This window comes from Xiphophorus couchianus, chromosome 4, assembly GCF_001444195.1.
Source record: "Xiphophorus couchianus chromosome 4, X_couchianus-1.0, whole genome shotgun sequence".
In the NCBI taxonomy this organism is placed as follows: domain Eukaryota; kingdom Metazoa; phylum Chordata; class Actinopteri; order Cyprinodontiformes; family Poeciliidae; genus Xiphophorus; species Xiphophorus couchianus.
Genome location: NC_040231.1, coordinates 24,117,186 through 24,145,166, shown reverse-complemented (window position 1 = coordinate 24,145,166; position 27,981 = coordinate 24,117,186). Strand labels below are relative to the sequence as shown.

General features: G+C 39.6%; 2 protein-coding genes and 1 long non-coding RNA gene across 6 annotated transcripts; 1 reads left to right on the top strand and 2 right to left on the bottom strand.

The window, feature by feature from the left end:
* Positions 1-11,715, bottom strand: LOC114143068 (uncharacterized). 2 transcript variants are annotated; one of them, XR_003595154.1, is made up of 3 exons: positions 11,418-11,715; positions 10,727-10,873; positions 1-948 (listed from the first exon to the last, which is right to left on the bottom strand). It is a non-coding gene; the product is annotated as an uncharacterized LOC114143068 (long non-coding RNA). The 2 variants fall into 2 exon arrangements; XR_003595156.1 differs by lacking the exon at positions 11,418-11,715 and adding an exon at positions 11,029-11,120.
* LOC114143067 (putative ubiquitin carboxyl-terminal hydrolase 50) lies at positions 6,061-14,858 on the top strand. The gene is made up of 7 exons (XM_028014798.1): positions 6,061-6,620; positions 9,603-9,821; positions 9,904-10,099; positions 10,515-10,715; positions 10,802-10,944; positions 11,927-12,056; positions 13,746-14,858. Exons 1-7 carry the CDS (start codon positions 6,061-6,063, stop codon positions 13,908-13,910), a joined length of 1,614 nt encoding a protein of 537 aa, XP_027870599.1. The 3' UTR covers positions 13,911-14,858.
* Positions 14,108-26,914, bottom strand: usp8 (ubiquitin specific peptidase 8). Of its 3 annotated transcripts, none has more exons than XM_028014796.1 (19): positions 26,823-26,914; positions 26,078-26,268; positions 24,492-24,636; positions 24,322-24,407; positions 24,076-24,214; positions 23,917-23,959; positions 23,599-23,770; positions 23,235-23,397; positions 23,007-23,148; positions 21,769-22,046; positions 21,195-21,683; positions 20,966-21,040; positions 20,568-20,866; positions 19,879-20,100; positions 19,590-19,800; positions 16,826-17,062; positions 15,776-15,918; positions 15,567-15,699; positions 14,108-15,491 (listed from the first exon to the last, which is right to left on the bottom strand). In XM_028014796.1, exons 2-19 carry the CDS (start codon positions 26,179-26,181, stop codon positions 15,333-15,335), a joined length of 3,240 nt encoding a protein of 1,079 aa, XP_027870597.1. In that variant the 5' UTR covers positions 26,182-26,268; positions 26,823-26,914; the 3' UTR covers positions 14,108-15,332. The 3 variants fall into 3 exon arrangements, with proteins under 3 accessions (XP_027870597.1, XP_027870596.1, XP_027870598.1); XM_028014795.1 differs by having other exon boundaries at positions 26,078-26,252; XM_028014797.1 differs by having other exon boundaries at positions 21,210-21,683; positions 26,078-26,252.
* Positions 26,915-27,981: the final 1,067 nt, after the last annotated feature.

Genomic DNA, 27,981 nt, shown 5'->3' with positions numbered 1-27,981 from the left:
GAAATGATCCAATCACATAGCAGTGACTGAATAAATTTAGACATTTAATCATGGAAAAGATTTCTTGCTAACATGTAAACTGAGCATCCGGGTGAAGAAAGTAAGGAGTTTAGGAGACTTTTAGCATTCTGTTGTTGCTGGTGTCAGACTGTCCTGGGAATTGCGATGTTCTGGGATTTTCACAATCATTTTGCTTTGTAGCTGGAGGTGAGAGAAAAATTTACATACTGGCGTGAGAAGACACAAAAACAACAGAAACTCAATTATCCATCTACAACCAAGACGAGCAGAATCCAATCTCTGAAAGTAAAAACCTTGCAGAAGACGGGCTGCAAGAGCTACTTTTGTCAAGAGGAAACCGAGGCTTCAGTTCCCACAGGCTCACAAAACAAGACAATAACAGATTGGAAAAACATTGCCTGGTTCAATTAGAGTTGATTTCAGCTGTGGAATTTCACAATGTGGTATGAACAAAATATATGGACAAATCCTGTCTTTCATCAACAGCTCAAGCTGGTAGTGGAAGTATAATGGTGGGGGGGAACCTTTCTTGGTACACTACTTTTTACCAATTGAGCACTGTTTCGACCAGCAGAGTCCACACTTTTAGCCATTACAGTCAAAATTGTTAAGTTGAGCAAAATCCAGGGCCACATTTTTTTCAAACTTAAACTGAACAGATTTACTCCGTAAGACATATGTTGTTGTTATTTCCTCAATAAGGTACTAAATAAACAATATTTTAAAATAGAAATGTAGACAAAATTTGGTAGAAAATGAATCTGTGAATTATTCTTGATCCAAAAACATAAACAGCTTCTTGTGCACAGTTTACATATTAAATAATGGGTAAATAGTTTTGAAAACTTCTAGTCCTCAATTTTTCCTCTTTTTGTTATTTTGGCAACAAAGGTTGGGCATCGCTTCCTGGTTTGATTGAAGCGCAATCTATGAAAACAAAAACATTGTTAATAAAAGAAAAATAACTTTGAATTGTACATGAATAAATGTTTACAAAATGGTATTTTTCTTTACAAATCTTGATTTAATAGCATATTTGCTCCATTCTTGAATGGGGCCAAACAAAATCCTCCCGACGGCCACAAATTAACTCTGGGCCGCCGTTTGGACATCCCAGGTCGAGATGCCTCGGCATACCAGAGTATACAGCTGCTGCTCATGTCCATCACTTTATGAGCAAAGTGCACCCAGCTTCTCATGATAACATCCATCACCATCATCATCATCACCACCATGTTGCGAGCAAAAATCTTCTCAAACTGTATTTTTAAACGCACCAATGAGTTTACCATAACCCAGCGGCCTGCACAGTCACCACGACTCAACCCAACATAGCGCCTTAGGAATGAGAGAATAGCATCTTGGCTGTGCGGTTAAAAATTCAGCGAGCGTCTGTCTGGATATTATCACATTGATACTGACCAAAATCTCCAAGCAACGTTCCTGAGACTTTGCTGAACCCCAAGTCCAAAAAAAAAGACATTAGTATTGGTCCAACCCAGCACTAGCAAGGTGTACAAAATGCAAGGAGTGCATTTTGTTACAGGTGATTATTAGAGAATAAAAGTGTGCAGAGAGAACAGAGTAAACATGAGTAAACAATACTTCTCTACCACTTGGTTCATAGAAGTTAATTTGAGAATCTGTGTGGTATTGCTAAGCTAAATATCACCTACACTTGTTACATCAGACTCCCACATGGGATAAAATTACCACCAGTTTGCTTTCTCGTGCGTCGTGTGGGTGACCTGAACCGGCCTCTTCAGACTGCAGCTCATCCTGCTTCAGTGGACGCTCAATTATGTTTCCGTCAGTAAAACGAAAAGGCGCCGAGATTAGAAACGACTCAGATCTGAAAGGATATGCTGAACGTGGGGAAAAGACGACCTCTGGTTTAGACGGATCAACATATTTTCGGATTGAATGCAGATTTGATTTTATGCAACAGAGCTTACGGGAGCCCTTAGGGGTAATTGTGTGACTCTGTCGCCAATGGTGACAGAAAGCTGGGATTTATCACAACATTTTGATGCTTCAACAAGCTGAATATTAATGGAGAGGAAACAGCAACAGAGTTCATCTTAGAAAGTGTTGCTCTATCATTTGTTTAATCCTGCTTGCAGATGACAGAAATGCAAATTGCACTGCAGAAAGTAGAACATTTGAAGAGTCAAATATAAGTTTGTACATGTTTAAATAAACGTAATTCAGATGAGTGTAATGTTATTTATTTCTTTTTCCTGCTGTAAAATAATTATTTAATTAACTTCAAGAAAGGTTTAACTCCCAATCTGTCAGGGATATGAATAATACAATTGGGCTGTACTATAGTTCTGCGCACATTTAGTGACATTTAAGTCGTATTCATAGAAGAAAGAATATATTTATTCATAGACACGGCAAATGATAGATGAAATTAAAAAAATCTAAATTTACTATCCTTAATATTTTAGTGTAATTACATTTACTAATTGTTGATGTACAACAATTCATTAACAACCAGTTTAATCACTTTAATTGTTAACTAGTTAAAGTAATTTTAGAAAAGTGTATGAAGACAACTTATGACTAATATGCAGGAAAAAGGAAAACCTCCGGGAATCAAACCTGTAAGGTCACACTTACAGCTTTGATTTTGGACTTTCAGCCTAACTTACAGCTCCTACAACTAAGTACATTTCCAAACGTGAAACCACACAGGCCAGTATTTTCTGCAGACATGCAGAACGACTAGATTCACATCAAAGAGATACTAACACCACAAGCATGCGGTTACTTTGCTTGTGTCTGTGTGGTTAGCTTTTCTAGGATTTCAGTCAAATTTCAAGCCTGAGAACGTTTAACTTGACCGTATTCAGAGAAAAGGAGAGAAGAAATGCAGATGAGACCTGAAGACGTGAAGGTCTGCATGAGTGTTCACACCTTGGTGACTTATCTTTTTCCTCAATAATTTATTTACCTTTCTTCATGCTTATCATTCATTTAAATGTGAAGACTTACAATGATGCAGCTAAAAAAACTTAACTGAAAAAAGTCCAAAATAAGTTAATAACAAACATTGGACATTTACTGCGGCTCTCAAAAGTTACACAAAAAAAACAACAAAAGAATTCAATTATGATGTATAAAACTCATTTTTTAAAAAGTGTATATTAAAGTAATGAGACATTTACGTCGTATAAATCAATCGGTGACAAACAAATCTGTGAGAAGACGGCGCAATGACTTAGACGCCCCATCTTTAAGTTTAAGATCACCTGTTGCATCCTGGGATGCTTCTCCTTCAGTCAGACATTAACAACAGCTGCAGCTTTTATCCATATCATGGAGTGTTTTGACTCATCTCTTCTCCTCCATATCCCGTTTCTCAAGTCAAAAGCTTCCAGACTAATGCTGTTGAGCGTATATATAGTTGTTTTTTTTGTCCTTTCCTATTTGTAAAATTAGACCATGTTATTCCATAATAGACTCCCTGTAAACGATGTTTGGTCTAAAGCAGCGTTTCCTAATTCCAGTCCTCAGGCCTCCCTGCCCTGCATGTTTTAGGTGTTTCCCTTCTGCTACACACCTGGATTGAATATATGGGTGATCAACAGGTTTCTGCAGCACTTGATGGTCATGCAATCATTTGAATCAGCTGCTCTGGAATAGAGGCACATCTAAAACATGCAGAGCAGGGAGGCCTGAGGACCGGAATTGGGAAACGCTGGTCTAAAAGATGCAACTGAGGAAATATCTGGAAAATATTGTTAGGACAGCTGAACATTTTCCTCTAAAGATTACAGCAGGCAGGAACTGAAGAGCACTCAATTATGTGACTCAACAAAGTGTTAATTTGATAGGGTGCACATTTGTAAAATCAAGTTATTGTAGCTTTTTATTTTTTACACTTTCCCCTCAATTAAATGTGGTTTTTTTTCTATTTAATAGTACAAGATATGTCACATGTGGCAATCGTTTTTAATATATTTTATTTAAATAAAACTTGATATTTTATTTAACCACCGCAAACTTTTCTAGTTGTAGCTTTTCCTGTTCTCTGCCTGTAGGAGGCGCCAAAGCCCTATTATGAATCCATAAACCTAAAGCGGTTAAGCTTCTAAGTAAAGTTTCATGTTGTTTCCGCTTTTTAGCAACATACTAAACATTCATAAAGACTCTTTAACCTCTAAGATGTCATAAAATATGTATTCTTATAAAACCTAAGCACTGCATAAACAGAGCCATGTAAGATCGGATTGTAAATGCCACAACTTGTAAAAATATTTTGTATTTATTGTTAGAAACCTAATGCATGAGAGAGCATGAGAGATTGATGCAGTCAATGACACAATGCGAGCAGCTGTCCGCTGTTGCTACATGCTTGTCAAATAAAACTAAATGTTGGTCGTTCATAAAAGAAAGAAGTTTTATTGTTGTAGAAAAATAGCTTGGTCTTTTTATTTACATTTAAACCAATTCCAAACCATTTAAAGAAAACGACTTGCTAAATAAAAGGAACATGCATTTTGGTTTTCAGGTAACGCTGAAATGAAACTTTTTCACACAGACGACACAAGGATTCCTTTTGTTGTTCAGCCTGTTTACTGTCCACAGCCGTTTGTTTCCGTTCCACCTGTCACTTCCAATTATTTTAACATTTTACCTGAAAACTAAATGCCAACATGCGACTGCCAACATGATGGATATGTTGTCTCACTTCCGTCATGATGTGAGACAACATATCATGACGGAAGGTGCTTCAACTAAGTAGCCGTTTGTAGGTTTTACGACGTATTCAACCTGGTTTTTGCAGCTTATTTTATTTTTGTATTTTCCTCTTAGCTTATATGTTTGTTGATGAATTGTATTTTAAACAAAAACTGACATTAAAGGTGGAGGAAGTTGAAATTATTTGGCATATGCCTGAAACATAGCAGGGATGTGTAAACTTTTAAAAGCAATCGTATGACGGATTGTAGCTGATCTTTGCTGTGTTTGACATTGTTTACACATTGGGAAAGCGGCACTGCTTCAAGGTAAGTGTCTTAAACTGAACCAAGAAGCAACATCGATGGGAACAAACCAATCATAAAGAGTTACACTGCATGTAAAGTCTCCTGTTTGTATGTTGCCAAGACTGTGTTGTCTGGCTACTGTTGATCCCAGATGATTTACCTTAACAGCAGATTCTCATGTGTTTTAACTGAGACAATGTAGCTGTCATGTACATTAGCAGTGCACACCCTCTGGCTCGTATTTGTCAGAGATCTAGTCAGTGTTAACTTCATATTTTGATCTGAACGCAAATAGAGGATGGTCGAGAATTTTATAATACAGGAAAGCTCTTTCTGTCTCTCAATGCTAAGGTGATTTTGGATCAAGAGGCTAAAAATGAAGGCCAGCAGTTTGTCAGTAAAGGAGTGTGTTTGGACATCCAAGGAGTGCCATCTAGTGGATGGAGATCTGGAAGATTCACAGAGGGTCAGGGTTTGCTTACCAAACATCTTCAGGCCCAAAAAATGGAAGTCACTCATAAAGACGGGAACAAGCCCCAGTTTTCAGGTTTACTACACCGCCAGAGAACTTTTTCTGGAAGCGCTGGACATAGAAGCCATCCAGGAGCTGATTAGGAGATCTGGAACAAGGGCTGGAGCTCAGAGATTTCCACACAGCCTGAATAAGGAGCGGAGCATCTCTGTCTCTGACAGGGAGTACGGTGAGGCTTTAACGTTGTTCTCCATTGTTCTGCAGAGTGGTTTGTCTCTTGGGGACAGCTGCACCTTTGCATCTGAGTTAACCCTGAAACTGGACAGACAGCACGGTCTCCTGAAGAGAAACAGCATCCACACCCACTTACTGTCACTGACCAGGCTGAAGCATGAAGACAAGCTGGAGGCTCTCTCTGCTTTCTGCAAGCATTTATTCCGCCGCTACCAGACTCTACACAACCCTGGTCCCAAACTGGTGGTGAAAAAATACATGCTCTCCCACCAGCATGGTCTTTGCTCCCTCCATCTGGCCCTCCTCTGTGACTCAAACTCCGGCTTCATCTGCAACATGTACCTGTACTCTCCAGAGCAGCTGCAGACTCAGAGTAACACGCCTGTAGTTGTGCAAGTGGTCAAACGATTGGTAGAACCTTTCGGCGGCCAAGGGCGGATTGTTCAGCTGGACAACTCGGCGAGGATGGAGGGCAGACTCAAAACAATCCTCTCTGAATTACAGATTAATATTCAATTGTCATCATCAGAAAAAAAGCAAACAATATTCCTGGCATCATCTTCATCTCCGTCTAAACCTTCAGAGGAGTCAAAGTCAGAACTCACAGCCCACCTTCAGGGCTGGACTGGACCTGTTCTGCTCCCTCTGTCAGACCTGAGCGGATCTGGGGCAGATGCGTTCATGCCAGGCTTTTGGGTGGCCTTTCACACCGTCTGCATCAACACGTTTGTGCTCCACACTCTGCAGAGACGGGCCTCAGGACGGACGGCTCCTCTGCCGGGGTTCACCAGGGCTCTGGCCTCTCAGCTGGCCGCAGACAGCAGCATGGCTGTGCCCGTCCTGCCACGACTGAACAGCAGCTCCAACCAGGAAACCACAAATCTTTCAAAGCAAAGGTCAATCACGTTTGTTTGATTGCAGTCTTTGCTACACGAGAGGAGTAAAAACGTTTCTTTTTCAATAACTGAATCTCTATAACGTTTGTATTAGTGAAACATTTACTGCAGCAGAATCCTGTCCATTACAGTCAGTAATACATTCAAATGATCTCTTCCTAAAAAGTCTAGATCTGAGATGTTTTTTTCAAGAGAAATGTCAAATATCTTGGGAACCTCAAGATTATTTTCATGTCTTCTCCTGTCTTTACCAGAACCAGGATACTTTCTCAGTTAGACTCCTCTGTTTACCTGGTTAGACATCCATCCATCCATCCATTTTCTGTTCACCCTTGTCCCTAATGGGGTTGGGAGGGTTGCCGGTGCCTATCTCCAGCTACGTTCCGGGCGGGAGGCGGGGTACACCCTGGACAGGTCGCCAGTCTGTCGCAGGGCAACACAAAGACATACAGGACAAACAACCATGCACACACACACTCACACCTAGGGAGAATTTAGATAGACCAATTAACCTAACAGTCATGTTTTTGGACTGTGGGAGGAAGCCGGAGTACCCGGAGAGAACCCACGCATGCACAGGGAGAACATGCAAACTCCATGCAGAAAGACCCCGGCCGGGAATCGAACCCAGGACCTTCTTGCTGCAAGGCAACAGTGCTACCAACTGCGCCACTGAGCAGCCTCTGGTTAGACATATACCCAAGAAAATGGCTCTATAGTTGGAATGTAAAATTTTTTGTTTTAGCTGCCACTAACTGTATCAATATGCAAAAAGCATCAAATCTTACCAAATGTTTTTGTCAAGTTTTGAGTGCAAATATCTCAGTACACTTGAAATAAGACAAAACTAACTTACCAGCGACTTTTCAGCAAAACGTAATAGCTTGTTTTAAGTCAATAATTCTTTAATATTGATTTTAAAAGTACTGATTCTACTGACAGATTTTTCACTTAAAGCAATACATTTTCCAATGTTATATGTAAAAAATCTGCCAGTGAAGATAGTCATTTTTAATCTAGATTCAAGAATCATTCACTTAAAACAAGCTTCTACATCTTAACTTACTAGTACAAATTTACTAGTAAGTTACACTGCCTGGCCAAAAAAAAGTCGCCACCTGGATTTAACTAAGCAAATAAGTACAAGCCTCCTATTGGATAAGTACTGCATAGGCGATTATCTTTCAGCTGGCAACAAGTTATTTAACCCCAGCTGATGCAATGAGTAACTCCTCATTTCTTAAACAACCATGGCAAAAGACACATCCTGTGGTCGTGGAAAAGACGTTAGTCTGTTTAAGAAGGGTCAAATCATTGGCATGCATCAAGCAGAGAAAACATCTAAGGAGATTGCAGAAACTACTAGAATTGGGTTAAGAACTGTCCAACGGATCATTGAAAACTGGAAAGATGGTGGGGAACCATTGTCTTCTAGGAAGAAATGTGGTTGGAAAAAAATCCTGAATGATCGTGATCGGCGATTACTTAAACGTTTGGTCAAATCAAATCGAAGAAAAACAACAGCAGAACTCAGGAGTATGTTTAATTGTGAACGCAAAAGCATTTCCACACGCACAATGCGAAGGGAACTCAAGGGGTTGGGATTGAACAGCTGTGTAGCCGTAAGAAAACCTCTAATCAGTAAGGCTAACCAGAAAAACAGGCTTCAGTTTGCTAGGGAGCATAAAGATTGGACTCTGGAGGAATGGAAGAGGGTCATGTGGTCTGATGAGTCCAGATTTACCCTGTTCCAGAGTGATGGGCGCATCAGGGTAAGAAGAGAGGCAGGTGAAGTGATGCACCCATCATGCCTAGTGCCTACTGTACAAGCCTGTGGGGGCAGTGCTATGATCTTGGGTTGCTGCAGTTGGTCAGGTCTAGGTTCAGCAACATTGTGTGCCCAAAGAATGAGGTCAGCTGACTACCTGAATATACTGAATGACCAGGTTATTCCATCAATGGATTTTGTCTTCCCAAATGGAACGGGCATATTCCAAGATGACAATGCCAGGATTCATCGGGCTCAGATTGTGAAAGAGTGGTTCAGGGAGCATGAGACATCTTTTTCACACATGGATTGGCCACCACAGAGTCCAGACCTTAACCCCATTGAGAATCTTTGGGATGTGCTGGAGAAGGCTTTGCGCAGTGGTCAGACTCTCCCTTCATCAATACAAGATCTTGGTGAAAGATTAATGCAACACTGGATGGAAATAAATCTTGTGACACTGCAGAAGCTTATTGAAACAATGCCACAGCGAATGCGGGCTGTAATCAAAGCTAAAGGCGGTCCAACAAAATATTAGAGAGTGTGACCATTTTTTGGTGGCGACTTTTCTTTTGGCCAGGCAGTGTATCTTTGTCTTATTTTATGACAAAACTAACTTACAATTTCTAAACTTACAAGTTTCTATGAGAAACTAGTGATAAAAGTGCCAACATGATGAGCTAAATCAAAAAACAGCATTATCAAATCTTATCTTCTGATTTCCAATTATAAAACCATACATATCAAATTACCAAATTTTAAGTTTTGCAGTAGTTTTTAAGTTTTAAAATAGTCATCACTTAAAAAAAATTAAAACTCCAGGACAGTTTAGAGGCAAATTAGGGATTAAATTAAGATGATCTTTCTCTAAGTGACATTTTTCTCTCGAGGACTCGTTGCTTTTGTCCTGAAAGCAAAGCTGTTGTTTCTATTTTCAAGTGAACCACATTCAAACGAGAGCATTGCCACGATTGAGACGAATTGGTTTGTGGCATTCTGCTTGTTTTCTTTTGAACTGAGTGGATGCAGAATGCTGAGAACTGGTGTAATGTCTCCGTTACCAGGCTACCGTTCGATCTGGCAGGAACCAAAAGAGTCTGGCCTGGTAAACGAAAGCTTTTCATTTTTTTCCCCCCCACTTTAGAACCGAACTGATCATGATTAACAAAAAAAAAAGCAAAAGGCTGATGCATGTTCTGTGTGTGATGCTGCAGGTCAAACACAAATGGCTGTTTTCAGATGATGGAGGGCACGAGCTACAACTTGAGAAGTAGGCCATGCACGCCATCGAACAAGCAGGGCAAACCAGGAGTTGTTGGGTTAGACAACATCGGCAATTCGTGCTACTTCAATGCTGTGATGCAGTGTCTCTGTTCAACCATGCCCTTTGTAGAAGACCTCCTCAGTCAGGAAACAAGCAGAGAGCTGGCAAAGTACGCGGCGGCCCACAAACCACCGCTTCTCTCGTAGACCAGACAAGCTTTCCCCAGTGATCTGACCTCTCTGTTCGTGCAGGTGCGAGTGCGGGATCGTGCAGGTTTTCATCGAGCTTCTGGAGCAGATGTGGCAGGGGAGTAGCACCAGCTGTTCCCCTGTGCAAGTCATGTCTGCGCTGCCCTCCATCTTCCCCCAGTTTGACAGCTACACCCAGCAAGACGCACAAGAACTGCTGCTCCACCTTCTGGACGCTCTGCACGAAGACTTAAAAAAGGTGCATCAAAATCTCTCATCTGCAAACACTGTTTTCTGCTCGTGTCCTTTAAACAGATAATCCAATTAAACAATTTCTAATTAATTAGCTCAACTTTTAATGTATGATTAATGTCATGTTTAATGCTTTTGGGAGTCCAATGCGGTGTATTTAAGGGACTTGTTTTTCTTTAATGATTTGATTTGATGTTCTGTTTGTAATTTTGCTTGATTCCTGTAAAGTGTCTGAGTTTTTAGAAAAGTGGTATGCAAATAAAATGTATCAATATTATTATTATTATTATTATTAGTAGTAGTAGTAGTAGTAGTAATGTAGATTTAAGTTCTGGTTGCATTTTAAGAAAACATCTCAACCTTTCAAGTTTGCACTCCTTTTCCCAGTTCATATTTGTGTTCATTTGGTTGCAAAACGTCAGATGCATTTGTCAAGAAAACAGCCAGGAAAGAATCAGAGCAGAAGCTCCAAAACTGAGTCCACCATTGTCTCGGATCTGTTTGAAGGCCAGCTAAGCTACCTGACCAGCTTCCTCCACTGTGGTCATGAGGCGCGCAACAGTCAAACCTTCACCATACTGTCACTTCCCATCCCAAACGGCAACAAGAAGTGCTCCATTCAGGCACGTTTTACCGGATTCGTCGCAAGGTGCTCTTCTGGGTCCTGGTGGTTCGTCCTGACCTTCATCCAGTTTGTGTGTCTGTGCAGGATTGCTTATCCCTGTTCTTCGAGGAGACTGTCCTGACTGGGGCGGAGCAGACCTACTGCTCAGACTGTGGCCTAAGAAGAGAAGCAACAGTGCAAACTTATTTAAACAAACCTCCAGAGATTCTCATTTTGCACCTGAAACGGTGGGTAAGAACATCATCGAAGAATACTGTAGCTGTAATTCTGAAGTTCTTATAGAATTCGTTAAATTGGATGTAATATCTCACCTACTGATCCATGAAGAAGAGCAGCTAATGGGGATTGAAATCTTCACACAATACTGGGCTTAAATAATTAGCTTCAGTGATCGTTTTTTGCCTTATTCATTATTCAGCACCATGTTTGTTTTGGCCAAAGCGAAGGAATAGCGTGGTTTAAAAAAAAAAAAAAAAAAAAAAGCCTTTTTTTTTTTTTGCATTTACGGTACTTTCTTTAATCTGTTAAGAAGTCTATTTAAGAAAAATGCAATACCTTCAAAGTGACAATAAATTTCGGAATTGGCTGTAAAAATGGCTAGTGGGATGACATGAGTTAAAGGGGCAGTATTATGTAAAGTCAACTTTTTTTTTTTAGCTTTACATCACGTTATAATGTTATTCCCTCGTCAAAAACATACCTGGAGTCCTTTAGTCTCCCGTGGCAACCATTCAGCTGTGCTGAACGCCAGGTGCGACCGAGCGACGCAACTTCCCCACTCAGCTGCTTCAGACTAGTCGGCAGCAATTAGCAAACACCTGGAGGAACTGCGCATGTGCTGAGCTCATTATAGACGTTGCTTCTCAGCTGGTGAAAACGTTGTTAAAGGGCTAATAGAGAAGCGATGTGAGGACTTTCTGAAGGCAGACTATTGGAAAAAGAGCATGACTTTTTTTTTTTAAAGAGACAGTGGCCCAATTTTAAGGCGTTAAATGACACGCTCAAAATTTTTTTAAGTCATATTGGATAAATAGCATTTGTACACCAACTGAAGGTAACACAGTTACTTGATTATGCTGTAAAATGATAACATGTGACTGGAAAACACACAATGCTGCCCCTTTAAGTGTTTTATAAAGTGGCTCAAGCACCCTGTGTAGGCAGAATGTAAATGTCTTTATTTATCCAACATAATTATCTTCTTTAAAGGTTTGGCTGTAAGGGCAGGAGACAGGTCAAGTTGTCAGCCAATGTGTCGTTCTCCATGGAGCTCGATATCACTCCGTTTCTGTCCAGCTCGGTGCGGAGTTGGTCATCTTACCATCTGTATGCTGTTGTGGTGAGTGACCAGACGACAGAATGCAATAAGCTGCATCACTGATGTTATCTTGGTGTTCAAAGTCCGTCTTCAAGGGGTCAGCATCCTGCATGTTTCAGTTCTCTTCCTGGTTCATCACACCTACATGGAAACATTAGGATGAAGTGGAGGTAATGCAGGGTGTTGGCCCAGGGAGAGAAATAAAACATGCAGGACCTCGAGGCCCAACTTCGGACAGTGCTGCTCTGCTGCATCTTTCTCTCATCTCATCTCTGAACAAAAATATGTGCCTACGTCACATGTGGGACTCGTTGAGTAATGCAGTTTAACAAATAGACAGTCAGTTTCATATAAACTATATTACAAATACAGTTGAAACCCATTATTTACATATTTCTTCTTTATTACTGTCTGAAGTCAAATCAGACCAAACTTATATTGTTTTAGGTCGGTTAGAATTACCAAAATTATTTCCATTTGCTAAATGGCTTAATAATTAGAGAGAACATATCAAAGATTTATTTATTAAAGGGGCAGTATTATGTGGTGACATTTTATAGCACAATCTAGTAACTATGTTTACTTCATCTTTTATAAAAATGCTGTAAACTTAAAATGAATTAGACTTTGTAATTTGACGCCTTTAAATTTGCGTCTGTCTCTTTAAGAAGCTCCTGCTTTTCCTGACACTGCCTTCAGCATGTCATTACAACATGGTTCTTCATTATGCCCTTAACAAATATTCTTAGACGCCCTGGACTGAGAAGCAGCTTGTGAAAGTTCACCAGACATTACCACCATTTGCTTATTGTTGCTGCCACTAGTCTGGAGGAGCTGAGTGGGGAAGGTGAGGGGTTCGCTGTGAGACGGGGGCTTGGCTGGAGGCTGCAGCTCCAAGGAGGGGCTTTGTAGAAATAAAGTAAACAAAACTTGCAATTGAGCATGAAACAAATTCACTTTCACTGTTTTTGGTTCATTTGTAAATTATTAAGATAAATTCTAAAATATCCCTTTGTAATCTCCAAATGATTTGGAGCCAAATCTTTTTGGCTCCAAGATTTGGAGAAAAACAAAGTTCTGAAATAGTTCTTAGAATTATGCATCTACATACAAGATCACAAAGTGTTGTGACTTTGACACGACACTTTGACTTGCTATATCAAAGATAAAGGATGGCACCTAGATATGAATCAACCCTAAAACCTTTTAACTTGAAAAGTTAACATGCAAACATTTTCCATTTTCCCTCAAAACTTGGAAATCTGTTAAATATCACAAACTACCAGACAAGAAAATGACTGTCTATATTTTAGTTTTATCCCAGTCGTTGGTCATATTCAATGAATTAATGAAAAGTTTATGTACTTCAGTAACTCACTTCACAGGAGAAACATGATGTAGATTACACACAGACTGATGTTCAAAGCTTTTATTTCTTTTGATGAAGATTTCTTACCTACAGCTGATGGAAAGATGACATTTAAGATTTAAATTATCAGACCAGTATTAAAAAATCTTAATCTAATGAAAAGCTTAATACCTGCGTAACGACTTTTTTTAAAAGCTACTTTTAATCTGATTTTAAAAACTGGAACCCATGTTCTAATTTATTGAGCATAAATTAGAAGTTGGTTTGGAAACTACAAAAGGAAAGCAAAATAAAATAAAAAAATTTAATAAGACGACAAATGAACCATTTTCTTTCTCCAGATCCACAGAGGTAACCTGGACATGGGTCACTACACGGCTCTGTGCTACAACTCGGTGCTGGAGACGTGGCATTGGTTTGACGATTCTCTGGTCAAGGAAGTGCACGGGAGCGTCGTGCAGTCTCCAGACGCTTACGTTCTGTTCTACAGCTGCGACCCTTTCTAGATCCAAGAGCTCTGAAATCTCCATCCTCAGCAACGGATAATAAAATGCATTGCCACACAAACGCAAAATGTGTTGCTTGTTCTCCAGCTGGCTCCTCTGTAGGACGAAAAAAAAAAAAAAAACTTTTAAAAAACCAGCTTAAATTGACAATGTAATCCAATTCTGGATCAAATTGAGAAAAAGAAATGCACAGACAATTTATTTGAAGCAGTTTTAATAAATAGTCATACAAGTTGTTTTGAGGTTAATATAATCATGTTAAGCAATTTGTATTTAGAGAATTAAGAATAAAAGATTGAATGAAGAAAAAAAAACTGATTATAATTTCATGCTAGGCCATAAAAGTTTACTCAGATGTAGTTAAATCCTTTTAACTCTCAATCTCGGCTCCATTAAGAAGCAACATCAGTCTCGTTTGTTGTTCCTCACATAATCGCTTGGTCAAAGAGTCACGCAGCCAATGCTGAAAATTCACTCAATTCTTCATATTGTCAGGCTCAGTAAACAAAAACAAAATAATGCAAAAACAAAATGTATGAATAAGATCTAGATAATCCATCCCATTAAGTCATACTCTTAATAGTGTTTGAATATGATAAATCTGAAGGTAAATATAACATTACAGGAACATGTTGAGTGTTCTGCACTGGCTGGAGTGAGACAGATGAAATCCCAGCATCAGCATCGATTTAAAGCCTTCTGAGATGGAAATAAAGGTCTGCTGTCCAAATAATGTTTTTAACCTGAACTTAAAGCAATTGCATATTGGATGTGCAAGAACGTGGGTTAATATGAACAAGCACCAACAGGCCTCCTCTTAATCTCAATAAAAGATCACACCGCCTCTCCTATTGCCTTCAAACAGCAGAAGGTTGTACAGTTAGAGCCCAGAAGCCAATGGTCTGTCCTCACATAGATGGTCATGTTTCACTGGCTGCTACTCTTAAGGGGAAAAAAAACAACAATTTGGTCAAGAGACAAAATTATTTACACAGAAACATCTTTAGTGTGCAACCTCGGCAATGCTAAGAATGTACAAGGCATCTAACTGTTAATCCAGCGTATGCAGTCGCTGCTATTTGCAACAGAAATGACTGAATCGACCATCGGCCCTAAAACAACTAAAGAAGTCAGATTAGCATGAGCATTGGTTTAGCTTCTGGATGATCAGTGATGTACACAGACGGCATCATTTTAACAGCTAACGGGTCCTCTAGTAGCTGAAGCGCTGCACAGAGTGCCTCCACCTTTCGCTCGTCATGATCCCAAAGTGGCTCGCTCGACCGCGACCCCCCTCGTCTTCCATACATGATCGATTAACCACAACTAACGTCGCGCCAGGCTCTTCACGGAGCAGAAGAAAATAACCTCTAGGCTTAAGCGTGGCTGCTGTGCGGTTGCTCCTCGTGTCTCGCGGCGGCATCACAGGGTGGAGTAAAACAGGATGTAGGCTGCGGATGACTTGACCGAAGACGAGGAGATTTCCGTCACTTCGTGGTCATCGAACTTGTACCAGCGCTGCTTGAGGGAGTTCTTACAGTAGGCCGTGTAGTGGCCGCCGTCTAAGCCCCCGTAGTGATTCTGCAGTGGAAAAGAAAAAGGTTAGATTGAGATTTACTTCTCACACAGAAGCAGTTTGGCCTCGTCCCTACTCACAGACACGGCATAAAGGTTGTATCTCCTCAGGTTCTGCTTGGGCCCGATAACATACTGGGCCAGGTCCAGACTGTCTAGAGGGAAATCGACAGATGTTTGTAGTTTTTGCCTCCATCGGCCTTCATAGGAGAACCTGCAGAAGGAGGTTGAACGAGTTAAAAGTCTGTATTTGCTCATAATGCTCATAACCTCCTGCATCGATGACAGACCGTTTTAAGTGAACCAGGACAATAGGAGGAACCTTCCAGATCTCCAGCTTCTTGGTGGAATCTCTGTGGGCTTTGCAGTGTCTGCAGAACACCTTGTTGTTGTCGGTGAGCTTTTCCTCTTTAGAGAACAACCTCAGACAATCCTACCAACAAGAGAGTAGAAAAATATTGGAGAAATGTCAAAGTAAAACTTTTAGCGCTGCTCGTTGTATCCAGATTCTGTAAGAATTGCCTTTTTGTCTCTTTCTACATTCATTTTGTATATGTGAGCAAACCATTTCATATCCATGTACTACCACATTGTTTTGCTAACTTATCTTTTACCGGAGCTTTGGACGTTTGGATGCACTCTGGAGGCCCCAAGAACAATTTTTCTTTTCTTTTTGTCCATAAAATTGCAAAAACAAATCACTTCATGATGAAATTGTGTGTTTTTGTTATTATAATGACATAGAAATTGTTACTAAAAAATAAAAAATATTTATTTTTTATTTAGCCCCTCAGCTCCACTAAGGGGCCCCCTCAGTAGAGCTCCCTTAGGGCCTTGTGTAAGCCCTGATTCTTCAGATTGAACTGAAGTTTTATGTTAATGTTAATGACGCTTGAAATACCAGTGAGTTTAACCCCAAGCTATGAGGCAAGTATCATAAATCAAAAATATTCAAAAAAATGACTTCCTGGGAAGAAAATTAAAGCTACAATGAAGACAGACCCAACAGAGAATCTGGGAGCTCGGATGAAAAGGTTTAGGGACAATACATGTTTTTACTGTGAGATAAAAATGGAGAACCTAGCAAATTTGATCAAACCAAAGAAGACAGAATTCTGAAAAATGCTAAAAGGTGCTTCAAAACAAAGTGCAATATTTTGGGAAAAGTTTCAAATGTTTGTCATGGCTGTCCTTCACAAAACCTGAGTAAAACGAGTAGACAGGCAATCTAATTAGTTTGCTCAACTTAAGAATTACCAGTAAATAATAATTTTTAAAGCAAACTACTTTGCAGTTGTTAGAGAGAAAACTCCCAGCGCTGCGTTCATGTCGTGACTGACCTGCAGGGAGCACTTGCTGGTGGAGGCCAGAGGCAGCGACAGGTACATGAAGGTCTCAAAGGTGCGTGATTTGCGATGGCAGGTCAGACACTGGACCGTGGACTTGAACTGACCCTGGAACAGCGCCACGATGATGGACTCGTTCAGCAACTTGTGCTTGTTCCAGGCCACGTTGGCCGCGTTCTGGTCATCCAGGTGGTCGTTTTCTTCCTCCTTGTACCGCTTCCTGTTGTCGGCCTGACAACAGAGGCAAGACAAAAAAACCTTAATGGCACACGGCAAACCGCTGCATGTCAGGTTAGTAACACGTCAGAAAAGACCCAAAGAATGTCCTGCTTATATATATTATACACTGCCTGGCCAAAAATAAAGAACCATCACATCTAATTAAACAAACAAGTTGTTGTGCCTGTGCTGCAAAGTGTTGATTTCTCAAATGAATGAGTGTTGAATCATCTTATGAGATGAAAATGAGTGAATCTTTTGAGTTACATGTTAAAAGATTGATTAAGAGAATATTTTCACAGATAAACGAGCCACAACATGATTTAGGACTTTTAGGATTCCTTCACTGCTAATGAACTAACATCAACAATCCAACATCTGCTAGAAAATAAATACATGCAAGCTTAGTGAAACTACTCCATTTTGTCAGCATGCCATAACTATAACTAAAAAAAAACCAAGGTATATTAACATGTGATCAATTTAACTTGTAAATATATATGCAGTAGTTTTAGGAAAATGTAAATGTATAGTTTAAATTTTGGTCAGGCAGTGTTGTAGGCTCCTCAGTATGCAGCTCAACGAGATCAATCCAACCATGAAAGGGCAGGAAAATATCCAGTGCCCTGCAAAAGTAACCACACCCCTTGAACTTTTCATTTTTTGTTGCATAGCCACAAACTTCAGTTTATTTTATTCTGATTTCATAGGAATAATGAACACAAAGTAACTGAATTATAAGGAAAATACATAACTTCACTTTTTTTTTTAACAAATGTGTATTATGTGTTTCTATTTTTCCTTTTACTGCCATCTGTAAATGAAATAATTTATTTACCTAATTAGTAAACACTCATCTCAGGACTCTAGGACATTAATCGTGTCTCGTTCCTTCCCCTACACAACTACAGTACGCACCATTTTGTGTTGATTTATCACAAAGTTACAATAAAATACACTGAAGTCTCTGGCTGCTATGCAGCAAAAACATGATGAAGTTGAATGAATATTAGTACTTTTGCAAGGCGGTTCAAGTGGCAGGTTACAAATATCATAAAAAAAATTGTTGTTGAATTATTTAAAATCTCAGAAAGAGTCAAATGGACACTGAACTGGGCCAACCTGATGGCAGATGGTCTGGACATCACACAAGAGGAAAGTGATGGAATGGAAATTGGGTTATGAGAGATGCACTTTCCTGACTGATCCAAAGTTTTCACTACATTATCTTCCAAATCAAAGCAGACGTACCAACCTAATGTCAGGATTCACTGTCGTCACAGTACTAGACTGAGCTCCTAATGAACAGCTCTGATTAAAAACTGGCTTTGAGAACAAGTGTTTGGAAATATTAAGTCTTGAGTTATTTATGGAGTTAAAAAAACCCCAACAGATTTAGGAATTAAACTGAAGAACTTTTGTTTGCTCTCTCAGAATTTTATCTAGACCTTTTTCTTTATTCGAATGCACATGAAGCTGGTAAAAAAAAAAAGAAACAACAACAATCAGATGCAGGCAATGAGCATGTTTTGGGTCTACATGCACAGAGGTTCTGAAAGAGCATCGGACTGGACAGATGTAGACACAGCACATTCACACTCCTGCAGGAGGACCAGAAACACACAGCTCTTTACTTACTCTCTAAATTTCCATCAAAATGATACCCAGTGAAAAATAAATAAACGAAAAGAAAAAACAGAAAGAAAGAAAGAAAGGAAATGATAATTGACTTATGCTTTTAACTGTTTACAGACACATTAGCAAAAGCATACAGGTGTAGAAGAATTAGGTAAGTCATGATTTAAATTATTGCTGCAGCGAACTATTATTTAATTACATGAATTATTCAGACGATTAATCAAATTTAAAAAATGGCGTCTTCTTCAACCACCTATGCTTATTCTCTACAATATTAAAAAATATCTAAAACATGAAAATAAGAATTCAATTCCCTTTTCTAAGTAAGAAAAACATTTATTTCCTCAAATGTAATAGCGTAGCAAAGGACGCATCTGCAGCTAAATAAATACTAAAATACTTAAATAAACCTTTTCTGCTTTACTTGTAAATTCAGTGTAGGGCTGAACTGCTGACTATTTTTTGAACTAACCAATTAGTACCTGGAGGCCAAAAGATAATTAATTGGAGAATTTGACAGAATTTGGGGAGTTCTGGGCAAAACAAATAAGATTTTTCATCATAAAAACAGAATGAATTTATTTTTTGTACAGTTTTGGTTTAATTAGTGCTCAGTGTTTTTTCAGGAAGAGGCATATTTTTGAGTCGGTACACTCCAATTAACGATTGATTTCTAAATTAGTTGATTCTTTCAATCATCCACTAATCAAGATTAATCTGACTAATTGTTTCAACCCTGATTTAAATGAATATTTTTGAAACAAATGTTAACTCAGAAAGCGCACATCCTGCCATGAATGTTTATCGTTTAAATAAACGGGAAGCTCCATGCTTCCCGTTTATTAAATGAAAGTGTGTGTATTAAATGAAAGTGTGTGTATTAAATGAAAGTGTGTCCCACCTTGTTGAGGTCTTCATGCAGGCCGTCCATCAGGAACAGGAGCAGCTCCTGGGAGTCCTGCTGGTCATAGCCTGCAAACTGATCATTGATCTTTCCTATGGTGCTCTTGAAGTCCCGGGGACTGATGCACTTGTACAGACCGGCCCACAGCGCTTTCATTATCACTCCAAACTCCTCTGCAACCTCCCCTTTATGGCCAAGAATGTTGGACCTGGCAGACAGAGGTAACGGAGATGTAGTCAGACCGTTTTACACCGAATCGCCGGGTTCCGCCTGACGAGGACCTCACCTGTTGATGTCTTCAAGGTACAAGTTGTTATTGAAGTAATCGGCCATGCGAGGAGTGTTGCAGAGACACTGCAGGATGGAGTTCATATAGCAGGTGTTTCCTAGGTTTCGAAGGCCAGTCAGCGATGCACCCAAACCTCCGAAGGAGGGATTCAGGTTGCGAAGCTTAGCCGCAGACGGCCGCACGCTCTCCACTTTAGAGTAAACCTTTACACTGGGAGGTCTGGGAGAGAAAGAATGGCCAGTTTAACAGAGAGTAGACCTTTTACTATCCTAGAACAGCAAGACAAAGATGCAGAAAAAGCTGATTAAAACACTGGGATTTTTGTCTAACAGACTATTATAGCAAACCTACTACATAAATTCCCAGTGATTTTTTATTATTATTTTACTTCACATCGTTTACTAGAGTACAATCAATGGTTTTGCTGTTCCATAAAGCACCAAAGTGCTTTTATTTCATATAATCAGCTTTATTTTAAAGTATACTTGCGCTCCAATGTACAATAGTATATCTGCTTCACGGAGACAAATTCAAAAGGCTCAAAGAAAAGAGACTAAATGAAAAGTATATGTATATTGAACTGAACTAAACGATAAAAAATTGCCTGTTAAGAAATCTATCACAGATCAATTTAGCTCTAAGAAATACCAAACACAGAAAAACTAAATAACAAAAGTGTTCCTTACTTGGTTTCTCTGTTGATGGTGGGTATCACTGCAGCAGCGGTTGGAGCGGTCGTCTTTTTCTGCGCCTCCTCGCTCACTTCCTGGCTAATGTCCGGAGAAGAGTAGGAACGTTTCAGCTTGGACTGTTCCCGTTCTCGGTCGTGGCTCGTGTCGGGCTCGGCGGGCTTCTGGGACCGAGGTTTGGCGGTCGGCGGGGTGGACGGTGGGGTCTGAGGGACGGTAACCTCGGGAGGGTAAAGGTGGACGCGGTTTGTAGGGGAGTGGTAGTATCTGTAGGTCCCAGTCACTGTGTCCAAAAACTAACCGGAAACAAGAAGGAAGAAAGTTTTTGAGTTGAAATAGGCAACACTTATGGTCAAATAAATGGAAATTTTAATTGACAAGATTTAAAGTGATACCTTCATCCAACCATCAGGGAGGCCTGGCACACTCCTACCCATCTCCTCACTCCTTGCTCTAGTCAGAGGCTCCCTCTGTGAACCAAACAAACATTCACATAAAGGCTGCAATCAATGTGGGTTATAAGGTAGATTCCCCCCCATTAATAAAATCCAAAACGTAAAAAGTCATTGTGTCTCCAGCTTTGCCCTTGAAAATAAATCACCAAACAAAGCAAAAATGTCTCACCTTGATTTCACTCACAATATGGTTGGGAGCAGGAGAATCCAGAGACATGCTCTTCGAAGGCGTGTCCGGGTTTTGTTCTTTTCCCCTCCGCTCTCTGTCATCCCATACTTTCTTCTCTTTGTCTTCCTCTTCCTCTGCCGTCTGCCTTTCAAGTCTCTTCTTCTCCTGATGTCTTTTCTCCTCTTCCTCCTTCTTCCTCTTTTCACTTTCCTCCCTCTCCTTCTGTTCGTTCTCCCGCCGCTCCTCTTCCAAGCGGCGCTCCTGGTTGCGTTTTTCCTGTTCCTGTTTGGCCTTCTCCATCACGGCCACCGCCTCGGAGTGGATCTGTTGTTGCTCGTCTTTGGACAGAGAACCGCCGGAGCTGAGTGGAGGTTTAGCTGAGCGGTCAGGGATGATGGGGCCGTTCTGGGTTGAATCTATCGCAGACCGGTTCTGGCCGCTCTTGGTTTGATCGGACACCGGGACAGACGGTTTCTTGGCTCTGTCATACTGAAACGTGAAGAAGAAAACATCTGATGAGCAACAGTTGAGTGAATACTTAATAAAATTTAAGTTTCCAGAATGGATGAATTACCTGGGGGAAAACTCTGGCAGTTGTAGGCGACTGGCTGACTGCAGGATCCTTCTTACTCAGGTCCAAACCAGAATTAGTAGGTACTGTAATCGGGAGGTCAACGGTATCTGGCAACCTGTCAGCAACCACGGAGGTTTTGGATGCTGGCGGCTCAGCGGGTGAGACGCCGTTCACCAGAGCAGGAGCTGCTGGTTCCTGAGGTTCAGGTGAAATCTCTCTCTCAGGTGGAGTTGGAGTCGGAGGCTTCGGTTCCTCCAAAGACGGGTAGCTAAAGTTCACTGTTCAAAACATGGCATATAACAAACATAAGCATGGCAATACTAATAACTCATTGTGCTTAAATAACGACGGCCTATGATGTATGGCAACGTTGTTGCAGTGATCAGCCGTAATTAGCTCAGTCTCTGCTAGAGACTCGTTAATACGTCACTGTAAAAGTCTCATCCAGTAGATGTTTGATCCTTTAACTTTCTATTTTGTTGCTCATCATTTTGCAAGGAGGTATTTTAACTACACAAGTTTCAATATTTATTTTTGTATCCCTGCAAACATATGTCCTGATGAGAAAAGCTTTCTTTGTTTATGCTGCTTTAAACAACAAACTGTGTTTGTCTACACTTAAAGATCTCAATCAGTTGATACTTTGATCTAGCTGCATGGTTTTATCTTCCTATCGTTCAAAACATATCTGAGCCAAGTGAATGGTTCATTATGTAGTTAATAACAAGCCAAGGAGATAGCTATGTCATTAATCCAGCTGTGTGGGACAGTCACTCTGGTTTAAGATCTGAAATCGTGTTTATGGATTCAGCAGTAAATCTCAACCATAAGCGCAGCTCCATGTACTTAAACTAAATGATTACTGATATGAAAATAAATAGAGGGACAAGCAGAAACTGCCAGGCGATGTTGTTCCAAGGCCAAACTACCATGATTCATTCTGACATTATCTATTTTTACTGCCCGTTATCTCAAATAAGGACAACTAAAAACAAAGATTTCCAAACATGACGCTCACGACCTCTTTGAACAGATGTTGATCTCCATGAACACGACCCTAGCTCATGACGAAAGCACTAATTTCCTCTGACCCAGTTTTTGTTTTCAGATGTAATGCTGGTCAGGTTTAATTTTGACAACACAACCCAGATTTGGTAAAAACAATCATTGAATGAATGTTGTCAGAATCAACATTGAAGTTTAGTTGTTTCTGTAAACGCAGGGCTGGTGATACTCACGCTGTGGTAGGCTGTTGGTGATTGTTTGCCTCGGCGGTCGGACTTTAGCGTTGGTCGTATACATTGGATAAAACAGCAGCCAGTTCTCATAGCCTCCCTCCAGCACCAGTGGCTCACTACGCATAATGGTTAGGCTGTCCCACTGTGAAAAAGTGTTTGAAAATCATTGGTATCACTATAAAAATAATCTCCTCATTCGGACATAACGCAGAGGAAATACACAATTACCTTATAAATGGCGTCTTTTACACTCATCAAAGTGGTGCCTAATTTAAGGTCAGATGCAGAACTAAACCAGTCAAGCAGAACCACGTAGTCAACAACTCCTCGCCTTCTCCAGTGATCTTTAGATGCGTCAGGCAACTTCGCCTCAATCAGAGTCACAGTGATTCTGAAAAGTTGCAACAAAACAGATTAAGATGCCACACTGAACTGAGACATACAGAAAAGATTAATCTTTTCACAAATTGATTTCACTTCATGTGTAAAATTATTTTATTGTACATTTATGAATTGGACCCGTCTTTCTTCCCCCAACATGACTCTTTTGTGGCTTGACGCTGAATAAATAAAGTGGAGCGTCGTCTCTCACCCTGGGCTGACGGCCTCTTCCGGCACACTGATGCAGGTCTGAGCCGGGACCTGCATGTGAGACTCCTCGTAGTCCCTGTGGCTGCGAGCATCCATCACCAGTACTGATATGGTCTGATCTTTCATCATGTTAAAAAGTTTCTCAGCTGTGATGCCACCTGCTGGTTGTGCAGCTAAAATGAAAAACAAGCCATATTTAATCAGGCTGTGCAAACTTTTTCAAAACCCAGAGAAGCTCAATCAGCACGAAACATCAAAGAAGTGCAAGCAGCAAAATTTCACAGCAATCACTTTGTGATTTGTCTTTTGTGTAATTTACCTTTAGTGATGACACTTTTCAGTTCATTCTGCTCTCCTTTCGCCTTACACACACACACACAAAATCAATTCTCTCATTAGTATAATAACAGGATTTTAAACATTTTTGTATTAAGGTTTCACTTTCTGATGCAAAATGCTGAGTAGTTGATTTGTTCACCTTTTTGCTGTCCTTCTTGTTTATTGTTGAGGCTTTTGGAGAATTTCGACCATCTTTCTCCGTTACTTCCTCCCTTTTCTTCTTCTCCTCTAATCGCTCCTTCTCCTCAAGCTTTCTCCGCACCTCAACTTCCTCATACCTGAGTGAAATATAAAATTAATTTGAATTAATAAAATATAACTCCTTACGTGCAATCTTAAAGCATGACCAGACTACATGTGATCTAAGATGAGCACAACCTCTAACCTGAGTTTAAGGCTTTCAGACAGCTTCTCGGCTTCTTCAATGGCTTTCTTGAAGCTATTTGCTCCAAGCATAGTCATGTAATAATCCTAAACAATTCAAAACAGGAAAAAAAAAAGTTTTAATCGAGATAACGTTATTAAATTAGTCACTTTAAATCAAAGTTGTCATACCGGTTGCTGCTTGAATTCTGGCCTTTTCTTTATGATGTCATAAACCGTCAAGTACTTCATGTACAGCACATAAGCTTTCTCCTCATCCCTGTCAAGACGACACTCCTCTGCCGCCTTGAACAGTTTGCAGGCACTCTGAACATAGCTGCAGTGGAGAAAAGAAGAAGGAGAACCTTTATTTCATCTTTTTAAACTCCCTCCTTACAGGTAAAGCATATTAAAATAAAACATCAAAAAGTTCATTTATTTCATTAATTCAATTTAAGAGGTGAAACTGATTTAACTTAGAAATATTTTACAAATTAAATAAAGAGATACAAAATAGTAAAACAGAATATAGATAGATAGATTTTTTTACAAGGTGATATCCAATATTCTGATTTCAGGTAATTAAGAAAATGATTTTTTCATACAGAAATGTTATTTTGTGTTATGGCCAACACAATCATGAGAAGACTACAGACTGGACAGTCTGACATCAAAAGACAGATTAGTCACAAAACATCAATGCCAAAGCAGCTGACTTCAAAAAATGAACTATCCAACAATATAAACAAAGGTGAGCGGTAAGAAAAAACTATGGCAGAAAAAGCTGCACAAGCAGAAGAAGAAACAACATCTAATAATGTGTACCAAAGTTCACTCAGGTTTTGAGCTGGTACAGCAGTCAGAGCCTCAAGAGTTATCAAACACACAAAACACAAAACATGAGCTATGACTGTTGCGTTCTTCTTGCCACTCCTGAAACAGGAAATGTGAGGACTGAAGCGCCTTAGTTTGAACATATGCAGAAAGAAGAATGAACTGTTGCTTAGTGGTTCTAATCTTTTTAATGAAAGTAAAATTTTGCCTTTCATTTTGAAATCAAGTTCTCAGAATCTGAAAGAAGAGTGGAAAGGCACACAATCTAAGCTAAGTGTGAAGCTAGCCAGTGATGCTCTGGGAGCCGTGTCATCTGCTGCTGTTGGTCCACCAGCAGGTTCTATCGGCTCCAAATTCAGCCCGGACATTTCAGAGCACTTCCTGCTTCCCTCTGCTCGCAAACTTTATGGAGATGCTGATTTCATTCTCCTTGGCACCTGCCCACATTGCTACAAGAACCATTTCTGTTTAATGATAATGGCATTACTTTGCCTGGTTGACCGGCAAATTGCCCAACCTAAAGCCCGTAGAGAATCTATTGGGTAGAGTTAAAAGCAGGAGACATCTGACAAAAAATGGTAAGCAAGCTGATGAGGGCCACCAAACCAATCTGAGGTTCCTCAACACCTCATCAGTCACAGCCAGATTGCCTTCAGTCTATGCTGCATTTATGTGCCAATCTATACTCAAGGAGAATTTAGTCATCATCATCATATCTTTATTCACAAAAAAGGTACATGGGTTTTACTAAATAAATAAATACTTCAAATATGTCAATCTGTGTGTAATGTATCTATATATTTTACTTTTTCAATTAAACTTCTCAATTACATTCACTTTTATAAATGATTGAGAGTAAATATGAATAAATACAAAAAACTGACACCTTTTGCACGTTAGTATTTCTTTTTTCACACTGGGTTAATGAATGTAAACATCATTACCTTCTGGTGCTCGTTTTGTCTGGCTTAATTTCAGCTTTTTTGTTGAGGTCGCCTAGAGATGTGGATAAATACAACTCCTTGGCCCCTGTGGAGACTGCAGGCATCTTGGTAGGTGATGAGTTCAGAGCTCACAAGCCGATGACCAGTCAGTGTCTCACACAACCTCTGGACATCTCTAAACGCATCAGAAGCTAAATTAAAGGGACACAAAAACCAGTATTCGTGTGAAGATTTTAAAAAAATGTGCTCACATAAAAAAAATGTCATTACGATAAAACACAATTCGGGCGAAATATATTCAACTTGGTTTCCATGTAGCGTCATTTCTAACAACCGTAAACGTTACTTTCACTATCATCGTGTTAGCTAGCTTTGGTTAGCTGTAGACAACAACATTAAGTTGTTTTCGCTAACGTTAGCTAAGACGACTTCTTCTAATAATATAGCCAAACCTAAGCTGACGGAGTACTAAAGAGGGCTTGCGCTGTAAATTGTATGCACCAACTGCTTTATTCATAAATGAACCGTTTAGGAAATAAAATGCGAACTTGTTGTTGTCTTCCTAGTTAGCTGCCTAGCTGCGTTAGCATGTTGCGTTGTGGAATAGCGCACTACACAACTATTACTGCTCTGACATTCACAGCTACAACTGAATTCAACGCGACGCCTACAGGTTTCCCCCGGTTTTTTACAATAAAATACGTAGCAAGAGCTGTTTACTAAAATTTACTCCAACACAAATTACCTTTTCTCCGACCTGCTGATTACATTTAAGCTACTTTTTTGACAGCTGATTTCTGACTTCTTGTTCTGCTTCTTCCTCCTTTTTCTTCTTCTTCTTAGCATTAGGCTGTTATTGCTTATAATCAGCTTGGCAGCTCAATGCCGCCACCAACTGGACTGGAGCGTAAAAACAAAAGAAAAGGAAAAAAAGACGTCCAGTTTTCTGAACTATCGCCTTGTAATAATAATAATAATACTAATAAAAACGTATATCTTTCATCGAAACAAAAAATGCATATTAACTAAGGTACTGTGTGGTAGAAAAGGCTTACCCTGCAGAACAGACAAGTCTCACAGACACTTGCACTTTGTCCTTTAAAACCTACAATTTAAACTCAATAAAGCAAGAATAACCAAATTATTGAAAGAAAAAGGCAATATGATGTAATGTCAATGATGCAGCTGGAGTAGTTATTAACTGTTAATTTGTATTTCAATTTATTTTAATTAATTTTTTCACACTTTGTAGTGAAACTCCTTCACTTTGTAGTTTGAAAGAACTGTTTAGACAGTTTTTCCAGTCATTATTTTATAACCATATTCCAGCTGCATATCTCAACGTAGCCATTTACAAAAGGAAAAACATACCAAAATATTATAATCCAACTTTTATTTTAGCCCTTGAACAGTAGGAGTAAAACTTAAAATAAACTTTTTAGCTAACAGTATTTGGTGTTTTTTTCCTGCCCCCATATTTATGAGCTATAAGGTAAACCCTATTAATTAAATAATGTACAATTTTTAATTTCATTCAGAAATTCATTGAAAATGAGATGCTATTTAAATGTCTAATCTGTTTGAAAAGAAATCCTGACAGAACATACAAATGAAATACTTTCCTAATCAACATTATTCCATTTAGAAACTTATTGGAATTTATGTAGCTTTAACAAAATGACCCCTTAAGAATTTCTCCTAAAATAATATTTCCCTAGTCTGTTCACCTTTCAATTTAAGTTTTGCTAACATTAATATTTTCAAGTGGATATTTTTCTTGAAGTACATTTGTAGGATCATTTGGCTTACAATGTGACTTAAGCACCTGCAGTGTTGTGTAAATGTATTTAGTTTAGATTTAAATACTACATTGCATTCGAGTAATGAACAGTTCCCGTTTTCTT